Source organism: Rhinolophus sinicus, chromosome 2, assembly GCF_057876585.1.
Source record: "Rhinolophus sinicus isolate RSI-liver-muscle chromosome 2, RSI-T2T, whole genome shotgun sequence".
NCBI classification, from domain to species: Eukaryota; Metazoa; Chordata; class Mammalia; order Chiroptera; family Rhinolophidae; genus Rhinolophus; species Rhinolophus sinicus.
In genome coordinates this window covers 56,505,341-56,532,945 of record NC_142502.1, presented here as the reverse complement: position 1 = coordinate 56,532,945, position 27,605 = coordinate 56,505,341, and the positions used below count along the sequence as shown (strand labels likewise).

General features: G+C 34.8%; 1 protein-coding gene and 1 long non-coding RNA gene across 9 annotated transcripts in view; one reads left to right on the top strand and one right to left on the bottom strand.

Annotated features, from left to right (window-relative positions):
• The window catches only part of FUT9 (fucosyltransferase 9), a 172,421-nt gene extending 149,743 nt beyond the window's left edge, over positions 1–22,678 (top strand). For 4 of the 8 annotated variants that reach the window (XM_074333316.2, XM_074333314.2, XM_088795551.1 and 1 more), the window contains one exon: positions 10,081–22,678. In XM_074333316.2, coding sequence (XP_074189417.1) covers positions 10,089–11,168 — 1,080 coding nt within the window. In that variant the 5' untranslated portion in view covers positions 10,081–10,088 and the 3' untranslated portion in view covers positions 11,169–22,678. Of the gene's footprint in view, positions 1–2,734; positions 3,090–8,404; positions 9,027–10,080 lie in introns of those variants that run through there. The other 4 variants (XM_074333312.2, XM_088795549.1, XM_088795550.1 and 1 more) reach the window with 2 other exon arrangements.
• The window catches only part of LOC141571686 (uncharacterized), a 250,298-nt gene that overhangs the window by 9,311 nt on the left and 213,382 nt on the right, over positions 1–27,605 (bottom strand). The gene's annotated exons all lie outside the window — the stretch shown is intronic.

The following is a 27,605-nucleotide window of genomic DNA, read 5'->3' as shown; positions in this document are numbered from 1 at the left end:
TACTTCATATCCTGTAAGAAGAAGAAAAAGGAGGAGGGGAAATAATCAGGTTTTCTTATTATTATTATTTTTTGCTTAATTAGGGTTTGGGGGTTATTTGTTTCAAGAAATAAAATCAATTATAACTACTGTAAAAAAAAAAGGAAATTATTGCAAGTTTACAGAATGGCTCTTGGAACTGAGGGAATACCCGAAGAACCCAGCCCAGGAATACAAGATCCCGAGTAGCAACTTGGACCCAAGTAGCAGAATTTACAAAATTTTCTTCTCAGAGAATCTCTCAATGATTAATCAGCCCACACCTTTTCCCCTCCTGGCTCTTCCACTCAAGTTTCAAAGTCCCAGAGGAAGTTTGAATGACCTGGTTCCCCCGCTCAGCACTCGTTAGAAAAGGGGGAGATGGCATTCTCTGCAGTCCCAAAGAATGCACACAGGAGAAGTGATGTAGTAACCCAGTAGGAAATTGGGGTGCTATTATCAGAAGAAAGGAGAATGATTGCCAAGCAGTGAAAACCAACAGCATCTGCTATTGAATCCTTTAAGTATTAGGATGGAGCAAAAGTAATTGCAGTTTAAAAAGTTAAAAATAATTGCAAAAACCACAACTACTTTTGCACCAACCTAATAGAGTATGCTTATAGAATAACCATTTACAAAAAGGCCGTATTTCCCCGGCCTTTATTTCTTCCAGCCATATACTGTATTTCCCCGAAAATAAGACCTAGCTGGACAATCAGCTCTAATGCATCTTTTGGAGCAAAAATTAACATAAGACCCGGTCTTATTTTACTATACTATAAGACTGGGTCTATAATATAATATAATATAATATAATATAATATAATATAATATAATATAATATAATAAACATAATGTAATACCAGGTCTTATATTAATTTTTACTCCAATAGACACATTAGAGCTGATTGTCTGGCTAGGTCTTATTTTCAGGGAAACAGGGTACTATTCAAAGACCCTGCTTATATTCATTAAAATTTTTTATAATGTATTTTATCTAAAGATTTTTAATGAGTTATGTTTTATACTTAAAAGGGATTTTGTGTGTGTGTGTGTGTGTGTGTGTGTGTGTATGGTTAGAAATGGTAATAAATTGCATAGAAATCAGGAGGGATCTATTATTCCAAAAGAGTTTCAGCTAAGATGAGAGCTCTGAATCTTCACTCTTTAACAAAGAACAATAACACTTTCATAGTGCATTCTGTGGTCCAGGCACTATCAGACGCAGTTTATAAATTTTATTTTATTTAACAGTGAAGAAGTTGCAGTGTAACTATATATGGCAATCTTTTCTTTTTTTTTTTTTTAACTATTTCAAACTTTAATCTACCTACCTATCTGTCAATGATTCATCTCTGGTCTTTGGGTTTGGTCTGAGTTGATCTGAGGAACCACGTGGACCCAAAGTTCTATTCAAATGGTCTATGACCTTCACACATTTTTACCAAGGATAAAAACTCTCACCTTATCAGCAATGGTTTGATTGTACACAATAGAGAGTAAGTGTACCACACAGTGACTGTCAAACATGTTCACCCAAGAACTCCTAAGGGCAAAGGGAAAATCTCTTCCAAACCCACATGTCTGCTAGTGTGAGACTGGCAGGTGGGTGGCGGCTGTAATCTAGGAATAAAGTTCCCAGTGGCATGTTAGAAGCCCAACTGTCCTGTTCCATCTTACAGTTTTAGGCAGGTATTGATCTGTGTTCTGTAGTACACACTGTTTTGTTTTGTTTCAATTTAAAATAAGAATTCAAAACTCACACACTCACACACCTTAAAGTAGAATTACCATTCCTTAAAGAAGCCTCCTGTTCTCCTTGGCTTCACATTTCTCTCCCTAATGCCTTGATGTATATTTATGGTTTGAGAATCCCAAGCTCTCTTCTATTCTTTAATACTCAGTAGAACATTCTTAAAGTATGACTGACGGTCATCTCTTAATGGAAAACAGGATCATACACATACCAAGTCTTATCAAGTAGGAAGTACTTTTACTAAAGATTCTGTTATTTTTCATGCTAAAGTCTTTAACTTACACTATTTTCTAGTACTTGAAACTATTAAAAATAATTGAAAAGAATTATATTATTTACTGTTGCAATTTGCTTTGTGCTATATATTTATTGTTGTCTCTAACGTAACACTAATCTGGGTTTTTAAAAATAGGTTCTTTCGATGAACAGTTCAAGATTTATTGAGTATCCAACTGAATTTTAGTTATGAGAAATAGGTGAAAAGGTTCCTGTCAAGGGAATGTCAATTTGGATTCAAGAGTCAAACTTTTCTGACAGTTTATGTACAAAGGAGCAGTTCTGAGTAACTGCCCCTACTGTTTGATAATTGACTCTGACAGCAATAAAAAGTTGAGGCGAGAGGGTGTGCAGAGAGTTAACAAGAAGAACCTCAAGTAATACAAAATGTACAGGAAGCAGGGACTCTGAAAGGCACACAGTGGAAGGAACATTGTTTCAGCCTAGTGACCAATTCTTCCTCACTAGGCCAAAAAAGAGTCATGGGACTAAAATGTCCTGGATAGATGCCAACTTTGAGACTCGACAGAGACGGAAAACTGGGAGATTTTGCTCATCTGGTGGTAGGAATACCTGTATGTCAATTTTAACGGTAGTTATTCCATAAAAGGATATATGTTAAATGCACAGAGAAAGTAACTAAGTATATATTAATTAATTCACACTTGGTTCATTTTTGTTTAGTTACCAAGCATTTTTACCTTGAACATAATTGGGAGTCAACAATCCACCCATTTATTCGTGCAACATATACAGCATTTATTAAGCAGCTACTATATTTTGGTGATGAGGATACAGCAGTGAAGAAACAAAGCCCTTCACGGAGCCTACATTCTGCCATCTCCAAGATGACTGCATTACGTGGCTGCAACCTCAGGAATCACTGAACATGAAATGTAGTTGTCAAATGCTCAGACTCTGGAGCCAGATGGCCTGTTTGAAAGCGTGCTCTGTAACTTACTAACTATGTGATCTTGGGCAAGATTCTTAACCATTTTGGGCTCCAGATTCTTCATCAATAAAGCAGGAATATAATAAGGTAATATATGTGCTTACTATATATGTACATACATTATATATGTTAATATAAAGTACTCAGGTCAATGTTTGGCACTAATAAGCACCATGTAAGTGTCAAATATTTTTCTTGTTAAGGAAAATTGATCTAAGTTTAACTCATGGATAAATAGTCCATTATTATAAAGAAAAGGGTACAGACCAGGACAATCAAGACAATGGAACTTGAGGTACCAAATCCACCTCGACAAATTATTGATGTTTGTATTATTTGTTTAAAGAAGATTGTAGAAGGTAAGAGAGAGCATAACTTAACGGGTAAGCTAGTTACTTATATCTCTGACCCTCAATTTCCTCATCTGTAAAGAAGAGGCGATAAAAGATTTCTGTGATAATGGTTCCATGAGAATTAAAGAAATGATGTGTACAAAGTGTTTGGCACAAGGCCTATGAGGTCTGACAATTAAGTTCGCGAACTTGCCACCATGAGCTTACATTGGCAGCCCTGTCCAAACAGCTCAGTAAGGTTTCATAACCTTGGTATATCAGTGTCTCACAGCTGTGTTCCTGTCGATGTTGGCGGTGTCTTGTTGAGTGGCGTTCATTGTTGTTGTGTGTTTTTGTGTGCCATTGCGAGAATCTCTGAATTAGAGCAATAAACAAACATTAAATTTCTTGTTAAACTTGGCAAGAGTGGAAGTGAAATCAGGGACATGTTAGTCCAAGTTTTTGGGGACAATGCCATGAAGAAAATAGCAGTGTACACGTGGATTAAACATTTTTCTGAGGGGAGAGAACGCATTACTGATGAAGAGGTCAGGGCAGCCAGTAACGAGCAGAGCTGATGAAAACATTGCAAAAGTTTGTCAAATTCTGTGTCAGAATCATCGGCTGTCTATGAGAAGAATAACAGACCAAGTAGGCATCAATAGAGAAATAGAAAAATCTTAACTGAAAATCTTGGCATGAGGAAGGTTGTGCAAAAAATGGTCCCAAAGGAGCTCACTGATAAACAAAAGCAAAGGCGATTCGAAGTTTGCCAAGACCTTTTATAGTGGAAAGATGGTGTTTTGGGCCATGTTGTCACTGGTGATGAAACATGGGTGTACCAATACAACCCTAAAACAAAGCGTCAAAGTGCACGATGGAAGGCAGCCAATTCTCCACGACCAGAAAAGTTCTGTCACTCCAAGTCAAGAGTCAAAACAATGTTACTAACATTTTTGATATCAGAGGGATTATCCATTATGAATTTGTACAACTGGACAAACAGCTAACTAAATTTACTATTTGGAAGTGCTGAAAAGGCTGTATGAAAAAGATGACCTGAACTTTTCACCAACAATTCATGGCTCTTGCATCACGACAATGCACCAGCTCACACGACACTATCTGGGAGGGAGTTTTTAGCCAGTAAACAAATACCTGTATTGGAACACCCTCCCTACTCACCTGACCTGGCAGCCCCCAATGACATCCTTCTTTACCCGAAGATAAAGGAAATATTGAAAGGAAGACATTTTGATGACATTCAGGACATCAAGGGTAATACGACAACAGCTCTGATGGCCATTCCAGAAAAAGAGTTCAAAAATTGCTTTGAAGGGTGGACTAGGCACTGGCATCAGTGCATTGCTTCCTAAGGGGAGTACTTCGAAGGTGACCATAGTGATATATATTCAGCAATGAGGTATGTAGCACTTTTTCTAGGATGAGTTCTCAAACTTAATTGTCAGACATCGTAATTGAGAGTGAGCATTTGTTAACTGGTAGCTATTAAAGTTGTAACCTGATTATACTGAATTAACATAATTTATTTAGAATGTTTTTGACATTGCATTTCAACTCAAAAAGGAGATAGCGAGACTTTCAATGACAACACTCCTGGAAACAATTAAACATAACTCTCAAAGGAAAAGAGCAAACAAATCAACACTGCAGTGCTTAGTCAATTCATATATAATAAAGGTTAATATCACTCCATTAAAAACAAGATCCTTCCAGTAAGTTTTCTCAGTCTGTAGATCCCAGGGTCCAGAAAGAACTGAGATTATCTGACTAGTTAAATGTATGAAGTAGGATTGAATGTGATTAAACTTGAATAAACCTACTCTTGAATTGTATTGTGATGTATTTTCAAAATTCTTTATTGCTGTAATTTTATATCTTTGCATCTGTGTTCATAAGTGAAACACAATTTTTTTTTAACTTTTCAAATCTTCTTTTGGTAACAAAATAATAATTGGCTTCATATAATGAGTTAAGCTCCTTTACTTATTTTTCTGTTTTCTAGAATGATATTTTTAAGTGATAGTAGTATTCTGTATGTATTGAATTGTTGATGTTACTCCTGCACACTAATCTACGTCTAGTGTTTGTTTTTAGTTATCATTTATGAATACAATTTCTTTAACTGCTATTTGTATAATCACAGTTTCTGATAAAAATTTGGCATTCTTCTATTTGTGCAGAAATATCACAATTCATTTCATCACTTTTTCAAATTTATTTCTGTAAAATTACTCAAAAGTAATTTCTAGCTTTTTCTATGTTTAATCAATATATATTTACTCTTTTTGATATTTAATTTGAATTTATTTTTTTAATTTTCTTTGCCTGAGGTTTATCTTAGTATTTTTTCCAGTAATATCAAATTATAATCGATATACAACACTATATTATTTACAGTGTACCATATAATAATTTGATGTATGTATTGGGAAATAGTTACCACAATAATTTTAGTTAAACATCCATCACCTCACATAGTTATATGTGACACTAATCATCTCAAATTTCTGCTGTCTATATCAATGATTTCTAACCATACCTTAATTCCTTACTTCTTATTTCTTTAGTTTAGTACCATTGTTTGTTGTCCAACTTCTTGTGTCGACCAATTTGTTAATTAATTTCCCCCAAACTACAAACCTCTAAATTTCCTTCTAAGTACCATTCAACCACATACGACAAAATTTGACATGCAGTACCATCAATATCATTTAGTTCTAAATAGTTGAGATTTCCATCATATTCCTTCTTCATTTTCTTTGTAGCTCACTGGTTAATTAATACTTCCTGGACATATACAGGATGTACTTTTTTGTTTTCTTTTATTATTGATTGTACAGGAGTGAAGCTAACTTTGACAGTAAGCCTCAGTCTTTAATTGTAATAATTCTGCTCTAGGAGTATGTTCAGAATACAATGTCCAGAATCTTTTGGCTCACAAAATCAAGCTTTACTGCATAGAGAATCTCATATATTTTACAAAAAACTACATAATGATTTTTTTTAAATATTCACATAAATTTAGGTAATTAAATGTTGGACAATTTTTCCCATTTTCTAGAAGGAAACAGCTAATATTTCCATACTAGTTTTGATCAACATTTTAAAACACTTTAATGAATCAGAAATTAATAGCACATATTATTTTGGTAAGAATAATGAGTGACAGAGGATCAGTAAGATTTTGATTGAGACAGTTTTGCGAACATATTACTTATTTTATCTTTGTGTTGGTACTTATAAGGAGGTATAAATGTCATACTTGTAGTTTTGTAGATACTTGTATTATTATTATTATTATTAATTTTTAGTTAAAGTTTATTGGGGGGAATGGTTAGTAAAGTCACATAGATTTCAGGTGTACAATTCTGTAATACATAATCTATATCTCACACTGTCTGTTCACCACCCAGAGTCAGTTCTCCTTCTATCACCATATATTTGATCCCGTTTACCCTCATCTACCACCCCTCGCATCCCTCTTACCCTCTGGTAACCACTAAATTATTGTCTGTGTCTATGAGTTTTTGCTACTTTATTTGTTTGACTTGTTCCTTTGTTGCTTTCAACATTATATACCACATATCAGTGAAAACATATGGTTCTCAGCTTTTTCTGTCTGACTTATTTCACTTAGCATAATAATCTCAAGGTCCATCCATGTTGTTGCAAATGGCATTATTTCCTCGTTTCTTATGGCAGAATAGTATTCCACTGTGTATATATACCACATCTTCTTTATCCAATCATCTATCAAAAGACATTTTGGTTGTTTCCATACCTTGGCCACTGTAAATAAAGCTGCAGTGAACATCGGAGCACATATATCTTTACGGATAAATGTTTTCAGATTGTTTTGGTAGATGCCGAGGAGAGGGATTTCTGGGTCATATGGTAATTCTATTGTTAATTTTTTGAGGAACCTCCACACTGCCTTGCACAGTGGCTGCACCAGTCTGTGGAACCACAAAAGACCTCGAATAGCCAAAGCAATCCTAAGAAAAAAGAATAACGCTGGAAGTATCACATTCCCTGACTTCAGCTTATACTACAGAGCAGCAATAATCAAAACAGTATGGTATTTGTAGAAAATACCAGACCAATGGAATAGAATTGAAAACCCAGAAATAATCCCACATAAATATGGACAATTTTTGACAAAGGATCCAAAAACATATAATGGAGAAAAGACAATCTCTTCAATAAATGGTGCTGGGAGAATTGGAAAGCCACATGCAAAAGAATGAAACTAGACTGCTATCTGTCCCGTGTACCAAAATTAACTCAAAATGGATCAAAGACCTAGACATAAGACCCGAAACAATAAACTACATAGAAAAAAAACATAGGTGCTAAACTTATGGACCTTGAGTTCAAAGAGGACTTTATGAAGTTGAGCTCAAAGGCAAGGAAAGTAAAAGTTAAATAAATAAATGGGAATATATCAAACTAAAAAGCTTCTGAGCAGCAAAAGAAACTATCAACAAAACAGAGTCAACGAAATGAATGGGGTAAGATTTTTGCAAACAACATCTCTGATAAGGAGCTAATGTCCAAAATATGTAAGGAACTCATACAACTCAACAACAACAAAATCAAACAATCCAATTAAAAAATGAGCAGAGGACCTCAGTAGACACTGTCCAACAAGGACATACAGATGGCCAGTAGACATTTGAAACGATGCTCAACATCATTAAATCAAAAGAGAAATGTAAATAAAAACCACAATGAGATACCATCTCATACCAGTTAGAATGGCTACCATCAACTAGACAAATAATAACAAGTTCTAGAGATGCTGTGGAGAAAAAGGAACCCTCATACACTGTTGGTGGGAATGCAGACTGGTGCAGCCGCTATGGAAGGCAGTGTGGAGGCTCCTCAAAAAATTACGAATAGAATTACCGTATGACCCAGAAATCCCTCTCCTGGAATCTACCCAAAAAATCTGAAAACATTTATCCATAAAGATATACGAGCTGCGATATTCATTGCAGCTTTATTTACGGTGGCCAAGACATGGAAACAACCATCTTCGACAGATGAATGGATAAAGAATATGTGATATATATATACACAACAGAATACTATTCTGCCATAAGGAAAGATAGTGCCATATGCAACAACTGGATGGAACTGAAGATACTTATATATAAAAAATTAAAAAGCCTAGACTGATCTTTTTTAGCTGCACTCTGTAAGGGTGAAATTTGGTAAATCAATTATGTAATTAGACTTAGCTAGTTTGCAGTTTAACTCACTGCAAAACTCAAACCTCGCTATCTAGCCACCTGTAATTAGACTTAGTTTTTTTTCAGTTTGATCCATCCTGATATTCATCTGTTTTTTTCCTTGTCTCTCTCCTCACTGATAAGCTAAAGAACTCTGTTTGTTCCCTTTGTCAAGGCTACCCATACCTCATTAATTAACAATATCCTAACCAGAAAAGAGCAATTTCTTAATCCTCAGGCACGTAGACTCTGTAATGCAATTTACAGCTCCCTTGCAATATTTAGTGGTGATGCGTAGTTCCAGGCCTTGATGGATGAGGCCAAGTCCAAAGTCCAGAGATAATATCAGCTTCAAACAGACCAAACCCCATGAAGGGATGTCAGCCCCAAGACCTGCCTGGATGACTGCCCCTTTCCTCTTATATGAGATAAAGGTAAGCTGAAGTTAGGTGCAGCTGTGTGCCAGACTCTACCCAGGCAAAGGAGTCCGCCAGTATTTCTCTTACCCCTCTGTCTCAGCAGCTGTTTATCAGGCACTGCCCTAGCAAAGGAGTTTGTCAGTATTTCTCTCTTCCTAACTTAGAGTCATGTGAATGCTTTCACCTTCTATGAAAGACCAGGATTTAATTCCATGCCACGACACACTCTACTAAGATTCACAAGATCACTATTTTTCTCTATGAAATATAATTCCAATCACACATAAGTGAGGATTTTGTTCTAATTCCAATAGAACATTGGATTATCACATCCTAGTAGGTATTGTAGTAGATTTACAGATTATTAAATGTAAACAAAGAAAATTATAAGAACAAATGAAAATTAAAAAACAAAATAATGAGGGGTTTTAATTTATCACCTTTTTTTATCAATGTCGTACTAACAAACAAAACAAAACCAGATCTCTCATCAAGAGTTGCTGTGTTTTACAAGAATACTATTCTGATGTATTTTTAAAAGTGAAGATGATGTTGTAACAAACATCAAAAACATAACTTTTCTTTTAAAACCATTTTGCTTTTTCATTGACTTTCATCTGAACTGCAAAGTTACACTACAATGTCAAAAAGTCTACTGGTAAATAAGTGATTATATCTACCGGGAAATGTTCACAATTCTGATATGATTTCAAAATACTAAAACTTTCAGTCATAGCATTGGTGATGACAGTCTTTGTTGTGTCGTTTTCCACAAGCAAATAAAAATATAACAAATAAGGATGGCATTGTAAAAAAAATAAACACTGTAACTCGGCTGAAGATATGATGTACATGTACAGCAAATTTCGACTCAGTTGTATCTTTTAGGGTTAACTTCCTTTGAAAAGCAATTTCTTAGCTAAAGCTAAAGCTCTGTTTCTCTCAATGGTTTGATAACATTGAAAAGGAAAATTGAGTTGATTTTGTGATCAGTTGTATTTTAGGATGTACTACCTATTTATCTCAAACTACATTTATGGTTTTCTTCATCCCTCTTTCTCTATCACAGAAAAAATTATGACATCAGCATCCAAAGGAATTCTCCGCCCATTTTTAATTGTCTGCATTATCCTGGGCTGCTTCATGGCATGTCTTCTCATTTACATCAAGCCCACCAACAGCTGGATCTTCAGTCCAATGGAGTCAACCAGCTCAATGCTAAAAATGAAAAATTTCTTCACCACCAAAACTGATTATTTTAATGAAACTACTATTCTGATTTGGGTGTGGCCATTCGGGCAGACCTTTGACCTTACCTCCTGCCAAGCAATGTTCAACATCCAAGGATGCCATCTCACAACAGACCGATCTCTGTACAACAAATCTCACGCAGTTCTGATCCATCACCGAGACATCAGTTGGGATCTGACTAATTTACCTCAGCAGGCTAGGCCACCCTTTCAGAAATGGATTTGGATGAATTTGGAATCACCAACTCACACTCCCCAAAAGGATGGCATTGAGCACCTGTTCAACCTGACTCTGACTTATCGCCGTGACTCAGATATCCAAGTGCCTTATGGCTTCTTGACGGTGAGCACAAATCCCTTTGTGTTTGAAGTGCCAAGTAAAGAGAAGTTAGTGTGCTGGGTTGTAAGTAACTGGAACCCTGAGCATGCCAGGGTTAAGTATTACAATGAGCTAAGCAAAAGCATTGAAATTCATACGTATGGTCAAGCATTTGGAGAGTATGTGAATGATAAAAATTTGATTCCTACCATATCTACTTGCAAATTTTATCTTTCCTTTGAAAACTCAATCCACAAAGATTACATCACAGAAAAGCTCTACAATGCTTTTCTGGCTGGCTCTGTACCTGTTGTTCTGGGGCCATCTAGAGAAAACTATGAAAATTATATTCCAGCAGATTCATTCATTCATGTCGAAGATTATAACTCTCCCAGTGAGCTAGCAAAGTATCTGAAGGAAGTTGACAAAAACAATAAGTTATACCTTAGTTACTTTAACTGGAGGAAAGATTTCACAGTAAATCTTCCACGATTTTGGGAATCACATGCATGCTTGGCTTGTGATCATGTGAAAAGGCATCAAGAATATAAATCCGTTGGTAATTTAGAGAAATGGTTTTGGAATTAGAGTTTTCCATCATTTGCACACTTGGCAAATTATTTTGATGAGATAGCATCCAAAATTTAAGGATGAGAAGAGAGACAACATTCTGCTTTTGTGTTACAATTTTTATCTCACTCTCGGGTAACATATATAATTTGATGGAGATTTTTAAGAGTTCAGCATTAGTGATCACTCCATTTGGTTTCGAATTATTCTGAATATACCTAATATGTGCACTGAAAAATAATTTATTCTTCACTATCATTTGTAAACCTTGTTTTTTCACATTTTTGAAGTTGTCTGTAATGTAAGTTTGTGATACGATTGTTGTTTCTACATTGATCATCTGTTTAATCTATTGGGAAATAAAGATGCACATCTAAAAATAGGAAATATTTTCACTAAATATAATCTCTAGTTCCCAGTTTGCATAATGTAACAAATGGAAAGCATTTGTAATTGAATGCTAACCTCTTTGACTTCGAAGTTGAACACAGTATGTAACTTTCTATTTGATCTGTTTTTTACCTTTTTACCACATTTGTGAAGGCAGAATTATTCATGTAGTGAATAAGAAAGATAGTGAAGCAGAACTGTTCTATTCGGGAAGCTGTTAGACTTCTCATTTATTTTCATTAAGCTGACTTGCAAATGCGACCCCTTGTTCTCATGATCTTAAGTTAAAACTTTTAAGTATTTTTAAATATCCAGTTTGTTGGGTTTTTTAGTACCTAGGAAATAATCTTAACAACACTTAAGAAAATCTAAGACTGTTATCTTTTTGATCTGATAACACTTATTATTATAATAAAACCTAATTTTCTCATATAACAAAGGAAAGGACATGTATAGACATAAATCATATTTATAAATGGCACACTTATGTGCAGTTTTTAATAACATCAATTCAAAATATGTTTTTCTCTAGCCCCAATAGTTAAAAGTTTCATTTTACCATACGGTCGAATAAATAGACATGATATTTGAAAAGGTTTGTCCTATTATTTAAAAGAACCTAATTAAAATTATCATCAAGGTGTTAAATCTAAGATATGAAACATAATAGTGAGAATTTATAAGTTTTCAACGCATATTTGTTGAATGAATAAATGAATGACATTTAACATCATGAGAAAGTTTTTGTTTGTTTCAATGAAGTGACAGTTCTAGCCTAGCAGTACTCACTGGAGATGATGTTTTAGGTTCCCCTTTATGATTTAGTAATCATTTATATTATAGCACATATGATCATGGCCCTCAGGGCTTCATAGAACTGAAATATGCTTGTCCTTACATTCAGTTTTTGGATAATTCATCCCTGAACTTGTAGCTGCTATATAGCATTTCTCCTCCATAAGGTTAAGGGCTGGATATAAGCAGAGAACAGTAGGTGAGAAAAGACGGGATGCTAAGGACTCTTCAAGGAAAGCATGCCCACAGAACTACCTGTAATGAGTGTATTCTATTCAGGCCAAAAACCCATTAAAAGAATTGGGATGTTCTGATGAGATCGGTTTAGGTCTACTCGTGACGTATGCTAATAGTTCTATTACATGTTAACGTCAGCAAAACTTAATCTACTATCATCTACGTCAAATAAGAGAGAGAGAGGCAAATTTCAATTCAGTGAGAAAGTGATATGTCCAACAATCCAGACTGCCCTTTGAGGGAATGAACTCTTTCAAGCACTAGGATTTGAAGACAAGAAGATTTGTGCATTGGATGGAGGATCATTTCTTTACCTGTGATTGAACAGCTGTGCTGTGTAGGACAGTGGCTTAACCCGAGATACAGATGAACAAGTTACTATCACTGCCTTGAAGGAGCATGCAATTAAGTGGAGAGAAACAGAAAAACGTCCTTTGAGTCCATGTTTATTCACATACTACTCTCAATGGCGTTTATGTGAATCACAGCTGATGTGATGAGAATAAGATAGCAAATTTCCGCAAACATTTCTGAACTGCAACCTTTGTTTACTCATTTGATCCAGCGTAGATTCCCTCTTTATCATCTTCTAACCACATTGACTCAAGAAAGAGTATGTCTGTGTGGATGCCTTCCTAAACAAGGAAAGGTCTCTACCCACATTTATTTTGTCATGTTAAAACAGTCATACTCATACATTTATATTTACTTTGTTATCTTTTTGGCCTATCAGAGGTTGCATTGCTAACAAGTTTAGAAAGTACCTGTTCTCTTCAAAAGCAGAAAAGCACTCTATGTCATGACAACCTGCTTTTGCTATAGTGAGTTCAAAGAACTGAGAGGCCGAGGGCATTGCCTCCATTGTCTACTATGAATCTGGGCTCTTTCTTTGGCTGTGACTATAATCACGTGCTGATAAAATGATCGAAGCCGAGGCAATTATACTGAGAGACTAACTGGCACATCTGTACATTGAAAACCCATTACTAAGTCCCAGAATACGTTTTCTGAATTTGAGGTGCCAGAATAATTGAGTCAACTGAACTTTCATTCTTGATCCATTGGTCTGTGACTTTTTGGGCTGAAAGGAATTATAACAATGTTTACACAACAATCCTTCATTCTATTTATGAGTTAACTAGATCCAGAGATAATATTTATTCAAGACATATGTTCACTCACACACACACACACTCACACACAGCTAGTGACATAGTTAAGGTTAGAAGTTAAGGGCCTATATCTCTTAATCTTCTGCTATTTTTCATAATATTTTCACTTATCATACAAGTATGCCACAATTCCTACAAATGTGAATGTCTTATTGCTATTATTAGGACCTACAGAATGATGCACTCTATGGGGAAGCACTTTGACTGTTGATAAAGTATACAATCAAAACAGAAACTTATTAGCATTCTTCCCGGTTTCAATATCATTGGAGTTGAACTTTAGTGGAAGGAAATGGGATTTCACAACATTTTAATTGAAATGCAACCCTCAAGATGGTATATGGTTCTCAGCCACTCTTCTAATAAATCCTGTGATTGCAATTCTTTTTAAGGATATCTCACAGTGAATGATATTGACTTGACAAAATTGACTTGCTGGTTATAAAAACAAGGATGCCAAGAGATAAATTATAGACATAAAAAGAGAATGGACCACTTAAAAAGTTTTATTTTCAAAATATCAAAAATCAATTACCATTAGTGTTCTGAAGATTTAAATGTTAATTATTGTGGGCCTGACTAGCAAGAATATATAAATATTACTTATTATAGGCCTTATTATTAAGAATATATACTGAATTTTCCATACCCAGCAGTATTACATCATGAAAAAAAAGACATGACAGTCATATTTTATGACAGCCATAAATTTTACAATATGAAGTAGAAACTGAAAAATTATCTTAGTGGGAAATGAGTATCAGCTTAAAACGTTTATATTTACTATGTAAGTCCTGGTAATCCTAGAATGTACAAAAATGTTTTCTGCTGTGAAAGCTTAGAAAGCTCAGAGCGTTTGAGGTATAAAGTGGTAGAATATTTAGGAATTATTTGCTGAGCCTTTAAATTCTTGCCTCCAATTGGAGGTTAAATATGGAAACAATAGAAAATTGTTGAAATCATTTTGCTTGCCTATTTTCAAACTAGATTCCATGAGTTTTAAGGTATTAACCTAGAAAATGTACTTGCACGAATTAATATTACCAAAACAACATTTACCGTGTTTCCCCGAAAATAAGACCTAGCCGGACAATCAGCTCTAATGAATCTTTTGGTGCAAAAATTAATATAAGACCCAGTATTATATTGTATTGTATTGTATTATGTTATATTGTATTACATTACATTACATTATACCCTGTTTTATATTATAATAAAATAAGACCTGGTCTTATATTAATTTTTGCTCCAAAAGACACATAAGAGCTGATTGTCAGGCTAGGTCTTATTTTCGGGGAAACGCGGTAGGTCCTTACATTATAACTTTGAGCTTAAATATATCTTTGGGTTCCCTTGAACTCTAATCTCATTTAGGGGAACTTCTTAACAAATTGTAATCTAGCTATTAAATATAATACTTCAGGATCTAAAAGATAAGCACATGCCTCACAGAGAAGGATCTCAAAAAATATATGTGGAATTAATAAACAAATTGCATTAGAGGTCATGCAAAATATTTTTTTAAGTGTGATAACAGTTCCAGTTTATTAGTACTAATTAGAGATGACATTTTATATTTTTCATTTGTCACTATGCTGCCTGAATGCAAAGAAAGGCATTTTATGTGCTTCCAGTCATTGCATTCTAGGACCCCAAAAGGAGTAACATTTCAAGACAAATTATAAAAGATTTGGAACATGTTAACACACTCAAATGTTAACTTACCCAGTGTTTCTAATCGGAAAGACAATTAGTGTTTAAGGAGACCATAAAGTGCAAGCACTGTGAAGGGCACAGATTTATTACCAAACTGGTTATGGAGAGAAAAATAGTATATTTTCTCCCTAACTGCACTCTTTGTCTTACAAACAGCCATCAGTTAAGATGATACTTTTATTTTTTTCTGGATGTTTCTCATCTAAAGATTTGGTAGCATTTTACAAATGGGCGAGCTCCACTACTACTCAAAGTATGCTCCCTCTCAGTAATTCATATTGAATGCATCCGTGTTCTAAGCATTATATAGAGCAGTTAACAGCAGATGGCCTGATAAAGGCGGTATATGAATAATGCTAGACTGGGTTATTCAACATACTGTAATTCTCAGAAAGCCACTGCACCTCTCTGTACTTTGTTGTTTATAAGATTCCTTCTAGCACTACTCTCTCATCAAAAATCTAAATTGATGTATACATGTATTTGCAAATGAAACTTCAGTGACCATCTCAAAATAATTTTGGGAGGTAAATACTCCAAACAGATTTCCCTCTTATTTTTCTGAATAGATATTTGAAGCATAAAACTCATTATTTAATCTAATATGTGGAAAGAACGTTCTTCAGTGCTTGGAATACAGCAAAATGGTCTATTAACTAAACTTCCTGTTTTAATGCCTTCCTCCCTTTAGTTCTCCACCTAAATCTTTTGCAATTTGTGTGCTCACTACTCGCTGAGACCTTAACTGTCTGCAGAAAAAAAAAATATTGGGCGTTATTTTTAAATATTTTACATTTGTCTTTACTATCCATATTTTTATTACAACAATCTAAAAATTTTTATTGATGCAAACATTTCAGGGAGGCAATGAAGGCACACAGTCAATCAAATGACAATAAAATAGGGAGCATCATTTAAGTAAGCCAGATTGAATACATCTAGGGAATTTAGTTATTTTTAAACTCATGGTTAATATGCACTTATTCATTTGACTCAGTTTGATATATTTTTTTAAAAGAAATTTAAAAGAAACTCTCCAACATCAGCTTCCTTTTGTCAGTGTTGTTAAAAAAGCCTGGTTCCTGGGTCTCTTGACCTAGAATCACCAGAGGTGTTTTTGAACAATACTAATTTCTGGGCCCTGCTCATACAATTGGAATCTTGTCAAATAACACTTCAAAAATGCTTTCAATGCATTTCCTAAGTTTTCCTGCTCCATGTATAGTTTATGAACCATCATAAGCCAGCAGTTCTCAAGGCCACATATGTATTTGGGACTTCCTGGATCAACTGCGTAAAGAATCATTTGAAAGAGGGCTGCTGCGCAGTACCCAGCGTCCGATTCTCTGGGTCTGAGATAGGAGCTGGAATCTATATTTTAAAAATCCCCCCCCCCCAGATAATTCTGATATCTTTGTCAGCACTGAGGTCTATATCTTAGCCACTTATTAAATGGAAAGTATTCTATCGCTCATCTGATATGAGCTATGGCCTTTATTTAGTTCACCGGGAATCTTCCTGAATATGTCACTAAAGTATTCCTCTACTTCAAGAGGCATGACATTCTCTGTGCCTAACAATTGTGTGCATCAGCATAGTACTGACTAATCTCTTGAGGTGAATCAGGTTATTTACAGTCTCCAGACCTTCTTTTCAGTTATGAGTGACGTATATATAGCAGTATATCTCAAGCCTGGATGCACGTCTGAATCACCTGGAGGGAAGCAAAATTGCAGATGCCCAAACCCCACCTCCAGATATCTGATCCAAGTGGTTTGAGATGGGACCCAGTTGCAAAGACTCCACAGGTGATACTAATGTGGGGCCACCTCTGGGAACTACCAGTCTCTACAAAAGACAGGAGCAATTCTTAGCCTGGAAGAATTACTAGGAAAAGAAAAGTTTACATACCTTGAAAGAATATCTCTTATTCTCTTTTTAGGTTCTAACCTCATGGTTGCATTTTGTAATGCAAAAGCCTGGACTATCCAATTACTAGGATCTTTTACAGCCATAATATTTTATGCTTCTATGATCTGCTTATACATTATGTGTATTTAAGAGACCTTTTTCCATGTCCTAAAGTCTTTGCCTGATGGGTGGACAAGTAATTTGCAATTGGGATATAGCAACAAGATGTAGCACATGGATTTTTGATGACCACAGATTTAGAATTGAGTTCCAGCTCAGCCACTCACTGTGTGCAAGTTACTTGACTTCTCTTAGCCTCAGATTTTTGCGTCTGCAAAGTGGAGGTAGCATTTTCCTGCAATGTTTCTTGTGAGGACAAATGAAATGGCCTTTAAATAACTAGATAATGTGTTTAATTAGTATAATTTTTTATAATGAATATCATGGTGAGGAATCCAAAACCATTTCCACAATTTCAATCCTAAAACTCTGAAAGCATTAAGCAGACAGCTTATAAGAATCATTGCAAATTTAAACAAACCAAAGGAATAATCTTCAGAAGAGAAACAAATATAGTGCAGAAACGTGAATTTGCGTCTTCTGTAATTACTAATGGAAGGAGTATGGGGTTCTGGCAGGGTACTGCATAGGCATTATTTACATTATTTAACATATACACCTTTTCTTAAAATAATAGGAACCCAAGCAGGCCTAATTTTTCCTCACTGGTATGATCAATCAGTAAACTAACAGTCAATTTAGCCTATTATCCATTGGGATAGCTCACATCACAGCATGCAATAGCAGGAAGAGTCTGAGATCATTTTCTAGTAAGGAAAGAGGCCAAGAAATATTCAACAACTTGACTCAGTCTATCACTTCAGCTGGTCCATGAACTTACCCCACAGCTAATTAATGATATAAGTTAAAAAACCAGAATTAAATCTCCACCTACTTTTCCTAATTAAAATAAAAAAAACACTGAAAGTTACTTTTTAAATGTTAGGGCATAAATTCAATAAACAGGAATATAACTGTTTAGTGGTGCAGAAATAAAATAATTCTTAGCCAGACTGTGATTAAGACTACTCTAATTGCAAATTAAATAATAAACAGAATTTCACACGAATAATCTCAACTATTCATGTGCACAAGTTCTAAATTATACTGTAATAAGACAAAACAATAGTAATTTTAAGTAGCTCTTGCTTATCTTGCTTTAAAGAACATTAGAAATGTTTATTTCAGATACACCATTAGAAAATTTCAAAAATTGAATTGTTTTTCTGAGTTCTCTAGCATCCAAATTATTGAATTATTTGTATATATGTAAACTATGTTAAATTTGAGCTTGCTGGAATTTCGTTGTGAAAAAAATGTTTTATCTGAAAAATGTTAAGAGTGACTTCTACAGAGAGAGATGTTAACTGCAGTACTCTTTATACACATGGCTGCATTCCATTTTGATTAATGAGGGTGTAGGAGATAGAAAAGCAGTCTCGGCAGAAATGGTACCCAGACTAAATTAACCACCTAGTGCTACTCATTATGCAAGAAATATGTGCCAGCAATCAGAGTGCATGCCCAGATCTTGGGTAGGCCTCATTAGCCAGCATCAGTCCCTTAGATGAGATAATCCTAAAGATGCCATCCTCGTCCGTGGCCAGATTGCCAGAAGAGAGCTCACTATCATCTAGGAGGATAAGTGTCTCCAGGGACTGTAATGAGATCAGGCCTTCCACATACTGCTTTTCTTCTTTAAGAGTCCTTGAACAAACTGAAAATATCTGGTTGTCTATGTAAAACTGGGAGCAGTCTACTTTTTAGAACATAGATGACCTAACTTGAATATTTTGTCTATTACTTCAAAATAATGAATTCAAAGGACAAAGACTGTCATACTTGAGACCAGGAGTTAACTTACAAAGGAAAAAAGAAGGACATTCAGCTTGTAGATGTTCTACATTCAAATCAATAAGAGCCCCTGCTCTAAAGATTGACAAGCTATGTGACATTGGAAATGCACACAGAAAAAATAGTGGAAATAATGACACCTTTTTGACTCTTAAATAAAAATTTAAATCTCTAGAGCTACCAGCATGATGGCAGCCATCAAAAATAGTATTTTTATTCATGTGCTTTTGTTTCTTCTTTTCTCATTTTCTCTTTTTTTAAGGGTAGGGTTTCGTAGGAGTCAGGGTTAGTGGAATAATTGTGACAATATAACAATAACATTTCCATAAATCAAGTATAAGACCAAGGTAAGAAGTAATGTTTGCTGGAGGAAATGCAACTGGTCAAAATTATTTTAATGAAATTATCGAGATTAATCATCTTCATTGGAATAATGTGGTTTATTGTGAATCCAAAATAAACACATGTGTATCATAAAGGTTTATAAAGGGAAAAAGTAAAGAGCTAGGAAGTCTGAAGGTAGGGTCAAGCCCACAAAGCTAGAGAAAAAAGTGGTGACTAGAAATAGGAAAATGAGCAATAAACTAAGACTCAGAACCCAAATTCTAATCTGCACAATTTATTATATAACTCACTAACTTTTCTGAGCCACAGATCCCTCATCTGTCAGTGGACTGTGCGGACTTGACATTAGAATCACCTGAGAAGCTCTTACTAAATCTTGATTTGTTGATTAGATATACTGGTTTAATTAGCCTGGCATAGGGCATGACTGCCATATATTCATATAGATTTTTCCTTCTTTTCCATGTGACTATGTTACTACTCTGGGAACCATAAAAAAGGAGGGGAAGAAATTATCAGGCAATTTCTTTAGGATCTCTCTAATTAAAGGGTTACTAAAGAAGAAAGCTACAATGGAGTTTTGCAAATGAAGAGTGGGGTCTTTACATGCTTCCTCTCATCTTATTTCCTCAAGAACACACATACAGACACATATATGCCTATACCTTTTTTATCTAGTTCAAGTATAACTTTGAAAAAAAGGATGACCACTCAAGTAAGGAAGATCAAGACTTACCATGCTGAAACAAAAACGTGCCAATTCTAGTCAATATGTGAATTGTAAGGGTCAGTAATCCATGAACAATTTTAGATGGTAATTGTGCGTTTTATTATTGTAATGTGATTTTGCACTACTGTATTGTCATATTTAAGCAGAGTCTTAAAAACACCCTGAAACCTATATGCCAAATGTACAGTTTATAGGTTCATGTTATTTCTGATAGGGTTTAATTACACTGTACTAATAGTTGTTTAATGCTATTAACTTTCTGTATGTGTTATTATTGTGATGCAAACCCATAGGGTTGTTGTAAGCACACTAATTAGTCATCTGAATTTTTATAGATAAAATCACACATTAATCAGAAATCAATCACTTTTCTACTTATTTTTTTGTAGAGTATTTTTCCACACTTGAAAGAACACGATTATTTTATATCAAACATCAGCTTTTCTTTAAAATCTTATTTTAGTAGCCAGTGCATGTTTGAAATAAGATGTAATAGATATTATATGGTGATATTAAGATTGTGTTATATTAGGTGAAAAAAAATGCATGCTGTGAATCATGAAACGTTGGGGAAATTTACACTGCCAACTCACACAAAGGCACGTCTCAATCCATGTGCATGATTCATGTCCTTTCAAAAGTCCTTTTTGAACTTTAGTAAAGTGAAAATGTTATTCTTAGTGCTAATGAGCCAATAGACAATGCTGCTTTGCTTTTTTTCTAATGTTACAGCATATGGTGGTAAATATCTCCCCCCAATTTTTTTCTTGGTGTTTGTTGTTGGCAATAAAATAAAACCAATAAAATCATTTGTTAGTAAATGATACAATTTACTAGATAGCGACTTACTATTATAAAGCATGAAAATGTGAAAGAAAATCATCTTAACCAGTTCCATACTATGAACACAATATTCTGGCAGCTTTTTCTACAATCAAAAATGATGGGTTTTTTTACATTGCCAAAATCAGTACGACTGCCTGGGAGGGGAGGGAGAGAATGGGGGAGGGGGGGACGAATTGAGGCCAGTTCTGCACAACACTAAATTAGGCAATAACGTAAAACATCCTGGCAGTGTGGACAGCTAATCATTGTAATTTGTAGAGAGAGAAAGAAAGAAAAAGGTAAACCCAATCTTTTCTCAGTAACTTAGATAATTAAGAAAGAAAAAAAAGATTGTATAGAAAATATGAATTTTGGCTACAGAGACCAAGCCTCTACATGCTGATAATTTACAGTAGTCTTTGTGAACAGGTATTATACAGTGAATCTTTGTTTTTGTTTTATGTTCTTTTTCAGAAAATATACTTGTGCTTTTGAAAGGGCTTATTTCCAAACAGATAATATTGTGGACCAATGGCCACCACCACCACCCCCTCCCAATGGAATAAGTCATTCATCCTACTAGAGTAAGGCTAGAACATAGCGCTTTGTGACTTGAAACACCAATATAAGCATTTACACTGTTGGAAGGTAATTCATTGCTATGTTATTAGAACAGTGGGGATCCTATTTATACATTTATTTATGTATTTATTTATTTACAGACGTTTGATTCATTCAAGTTTAATTTTAACAGCTTCAGTGAAGTGAGTACAATGGTAAGAAAATTGACTCTAGCATGATTTTCCAGGTGAAAACCATGCAACTGAGCTTGCTACATCCTGGACTAAAGCATTAATCCAAATAATGAGTAATCAGTTCTAGCGGTGTAGAGGCCAACTTCACCGACCAGGATTAGTATTCTATGGTGTTCAGCAAGCATTGATCAGGCTCTTAGTTTGCTACCATATTGTTCCCTTCATTGCTTCAACCTGTAAATAACATAACACGTTATGGCAGCTAAGCAAACATTTTAATAAGCCATGAAGGCAAAATGCCAGAGGGAATCTGTATATTCAGCTGTTTGGAAAACTTGTGTTTTCCACAAATTAAACTGGAGACATTATTTGAAATTGAAATTTCCTTCCCTTAAAAATGTCATTGCAATGTGGATTCCTGCCCATTGATGTCTTTCTTGACTTATAAATATATGGTATGATTGCTATAGTTGTAATTTTGTAAAATTTTGTTCAACAATGAATAGTGACTTCAGCAATCTGTGCTAAGATCCCAAGGCAGATATAAATGTGTAAAGGATTTGAACCTATACGTGTAAGAAGAAATCTCTTTCTTTAATCATATTTCTTATATTCAGTGTAAGTACTTTACTGATTTACAACTGGAGTTATTCCTTTGATGTGTAAATAATGATGTTCTATTCAGGCCTAATGAATTCCTGTACTGTGAATATTTAAAATAAAAGAATTCAATTTAAATGTGGAAAATAGTGATGGTTATTTATAATGATCACATTCAAAATCATTCACTTGAGAACATTCATTTTCACCACATGCAAATCTAGATTCCCTGTATATGTTAAACTTTAAAAACTAAATATATCATTTTAGAGATTATACATTTATTACACGTACCAAATCAAAAAATGACAGTGTACATATGTAAACTCTTGTATACTAGTTTGTTTCTTTACTCTTGTGTTATTTTAATGGACTTGGGGGTACGATAAGCTCTATTAATGATTTAGGCTTGTGGGGGTGGGTAGGAGAATCTATCCAACTCTCTTCATTCTGTCTTGATCTCAGATTCAAAGATGCCTCAACTTGTGTCCTCAAGTCTCTTCTACTCTACACACTCTCCTGATTATTTTCATTCAGGCCCACAGACTCAACAATTATCCATAGGCTAAGGACCCAAGTGTGTATATACATATGAACTTCTCTCTACAGCCATAAGCCTGGAATTTCCAAATGCCTACTTTCATCTAATTCCCTGTAGACCTATTTCATTGGCTAGCCAAATGTGAGGGGATTTCAGTAACCATTTATTGTCTAATTTTTTTAGTCACTTAATGGCACTATTACAAATTATGTTGCCAAAGTCAAAACTTAGAAATCAATCTTGATTTCTTCTCTTCCATTTCCCCATATCCACCTGAGTGCAATATCTCTTAAATATGCCCCAGTTCCTCTAGTTTACTGGCATTGCCCCATTTAGTCAATAAGTATTCAACATTTCTTACCTGGACTAAAGCAATAACTTTTTTAAAGTCTTGAAAATCTACACGGTACAGTGAAATCTATACTGAGAAAAGCAGAAAAAAGGTGTAAGGAAAAGAGAAATCAGCTATAGTGTTGATTAACCATTAATTTTTTTCCAAAAAGTCACACACTTTTTAGGATCTTTCACTGGTGCCTCATTGTTTTCAGGACAAATTCCTCATTTGGTAGCAAGTCATATACATTTCTTTAAATTTGGGCTTCTACCAATTTTTCTAAGTCCTTGTTCGCTTCTCCCATGTAATGTTCTGTCACATTTGTTCTTCTGTGATAGCTCCCACACTCATCTAGACCCCAGTTCAAGGGGCAGTTTCTTTGCCCCTTGAATTCTCAGCATCCTTACAATTACACTCAAGGGTCACATCCCCTATAATACAAAATATATTCTATATGTAAAATATATTTCAGGGGGTTCAAAGGTCAAGGCAGTAGGTAAGGTGATCAGCATTTCCATGCCAGAAGTGAGTTGGAAAACAGCCCTTAATAATAGAATTCCTTAGACAAGCTGAGAGGATTTGTGGATATACCTTCCAGTGGGGATATGAACAAAGTCTCAGAGGCAGGATTCACTGAATAAACCTGGCTGATTTTAGTGGTATGTCCATGAAGAATAGTGTTAAATAAGGCATTATCGTGTGAAAATAAAAAGGTTAGAATATGGAGAGCTTGACACTCAAACTGATAAATGTAGACGAGACTGGATTGTTTGAAATGATGTATACTGCAGCATGATGTAAAGTCATTGAAAATTTATAAACAGATGTACAGTGTGAGCAAAGTCACAAAATGCATCCTTCTCAAACTAAATCATTAAAAATTGGAAAGTAGCACCATAACATTTTATTCCTCCTCATGTTCAATTCCAGTATGTTTTTTAAAAAAGTATTTTCCTTTAGCTAATGAGAGTCACCATGATGTGGTAGAATGAAGTGCCGGTTTTGGAGCAAGGCTGCTCACATTGGACTCTCAGTTCCCTCACTGCCGGCTATGTGGCCATGGGAAGGTTATTTCACCTTTTTTCACCTCAGTTTCCTCCCATGGAAGATAGGAATAATAACAACACCTAACTTACGGGATTGTAGTGAAGATGAAATCAGTTAATACACATGAAAGCCTTGTAATAGTAACCGACAGAGCAAGCAATCAATAACTCTTAGCTCTTATTTTAAAAGCAACACAAACATTTTCCTAAACATCTTTTCTTCCATTCCTCCAATCTCTATTAGACTATCCTACCCTGAAAAATCTATTTATTTTGTTAAAACCTTAGATCTTCAAATTGCTCCTTTGTTGTTGAATAGACAGAGAAAGCGTCTATCACATAAAAGTGTTTATCAGAGAAGAGACAGAGAACATGACTGGATGTATGCTAGAGACAGGATGAATACTGGATTTCTGATAATTTGCTATTGGTAGTCAGAGACCCTGAAACCAAAAAATCCACATGAAGCAGACTCTGCTTTGAGATTACCGTATCTGCAGTATGCTGGTGATAGTGATTAACTCAGAATTTATCGTATTACAATCACTCTGACAGCCTTCCTTGAGCATAGAACTGGTTTGGGGAAAACTGAAAACTCAGTTCAGTTCTGCCCTTGTCTTTCCCTTCCCCTCCATCTTACACTTAAGGAGGATTTAAAAACAAATTTTGGAATACCTTTAACAATGGATATGTTGCCGTAAGCCAGCAGAAAACTAAACTCAATTCCCAGAAGCCAGGAGGGACACGAATCCCTACAATACACAGTTTAGTGAAAGACAGTAAATACATTATTCTTGAAGGTTCACCATCCTTCCGGGATTCCCAAATTCTGCCATAATATTAAACATTAAGTACAAAAGCTATTGCCAGACCTAAACCTCAGGATTCTAATAATGAAAACCATAATTACTTTAATATTTTTAGAGTTTATGAGTTTAGAAGCACAAGAAAATACTTGCATGACCATTTGGTCATTCATTAAATTTGTTGACATCTGTTACTTATTTTAGTAAACGACCATGCTTGCAAATGGTCACCCTGCATCTGAACACTGCAGCAAATAGGTCCCTTAAATCTATGTCTCAGATTAGGCTAATATCAAATGCTCATTGTTTGTGATGCTCACTGAATAAAACTTGGGTCAGCGGTCAAAAACATTTGAAAAATGCTTCACAAAATATTCAGCTTTTGGAGATTCATAACGAACCTTCATATATTAAAGTCCCTGAGATGTCTTTCAATAATACAGTGTATTTACTTTTATTCAACCCAGCATCTCTCAAATATATTTTGTCATGGAAACTCTGTTTTTCTGTAATGCTAATTTACATCCCTTAAAAATAGTGGTCCAAGTAACACTCTTTGAAAAATGCTGGTCTAAAGCCCGTTGCTTTTTGCTGTAATACATTCTGGGTTCAGTATCATAAGCCACTTGAGTTTGACCAGTCTTTCTTGGCACCGCTTTTCCTATTGCATTGTGATGCATCCTTGTCTACCTGGCATCGAACCAGAGTAGCTCCATATTTGTATCCTATATCTGGCCTGGAAATCAGCAGTCCTATCCAGAGGAAACTTCAAGCTGCATAGTCAGGACATATGATCTGCTTCAGGGTTACTAGGCTAGGGTCTCAATTAGGATTAACCAAAACTCTAAACAATAGTTCTATTAGTTATTTGACAAAACACCAGAGCCCATCCAATTCCTTCAATACACTACTTAATAACACTATTTCCCTAATACACTATATGAAATGACCAAGGCAATTAAAAGCTCATTTTATATCTTGGAATTTATAAATGCTAAGAGAAAAAATATGTTAAATTTCAATTTATTACAAAGCACACACTGATAATGAGGTATATTAAGCTAAGCTCTTGATCCTGCCCCCGACCCCCACCTTAATGACCTCCAGCCTCAGATGTCTTTCAGATATGGTCTTTAATGTAAAAGCACTCCAAACTATGTCTTTCTTATATGTATGTCTATGTGTATGTGTGTACAGGACAGTGTTAACTTCTTAATTCAGCCTTTAAGAACAGCATTTACACATTAAAATTCTAAAACTTTTTACAGCTTGTGAAGTGGTTATACAAATTTAGTTTCTAATGATTGACACTATGGTCAATCATCAAGCACATCACATCTTCAATCAGATACAGAAATGAAAATGCTAATATACTTCTCACCCACTGCTTCAGAAAACTGTAGAATCACTGTTTAAATTTTCCAGTGAATGAAGCCACAATAATATAATTTCTAATCAATTTGAAACTTAAACTTCCCTGGTTTTGGCACCCTAGACTCTCAATAGTTACTTAACAATGGGAAGTATGTAGATGAAAACCTTTATTCTTTCTAAAAATTAAGAGTAAGCATTGATTTTTTGTTGCAGTATTTAGTTCACCTGCATTATTCAGAAGACTTTATACAGCTTAAGGCAATTAATTACCTATAGATTCCTTTATTTATCACCATATATATGTGTGTATATATACACACATATATAATTAGCTATATTTAAAAATACTAGATGATTTCATAAGGGATACTCCCTTTATAGTCATAATTCGATGGCAAAGTCATTTCCCGTTTGGCCCCAATTCGTGTGATTTTCTAAATTCCCAAAATTTGCCTTGGAGTCCTAATATTTAATTTGTTTCAAGCAGTTAAAATTTTCTAATCAAATCCTTATAGGCCATATTATAACCTTGTTTATTAATTCAAATTAAAAAAAAATTCACCATATTATTGAAATATGAGGTCTGACAATTAAGTTTGTGAACTTGTTGCAACATTGTTGCTAAACTTTTTTGATATCAGAGGGATTATTCATTATGAAATGTACCAACTGGACACACAGTTAACCAAGTTTACTATTTGGAAATGCTGAAAAGACTGCATGAAAAGGTTAGACGACCTTAACTTTTCACCAACAATTCATGGCTCTTGCATCACAACAATGCACCAGCTCACATGGCACTGTCTGGGAGGGAATTTTTAGCCAGCAAGCAAATAACTGTACTGGAACACCCTCCCTACTCACCTAATCTGGCCCCTAGTGACTTCTTTCTTTACTCAAAGATGAAGGAAATATTGAAAGGAAGACATTTTGATGAGATTTAGGACATCAAGGGTAATATGAC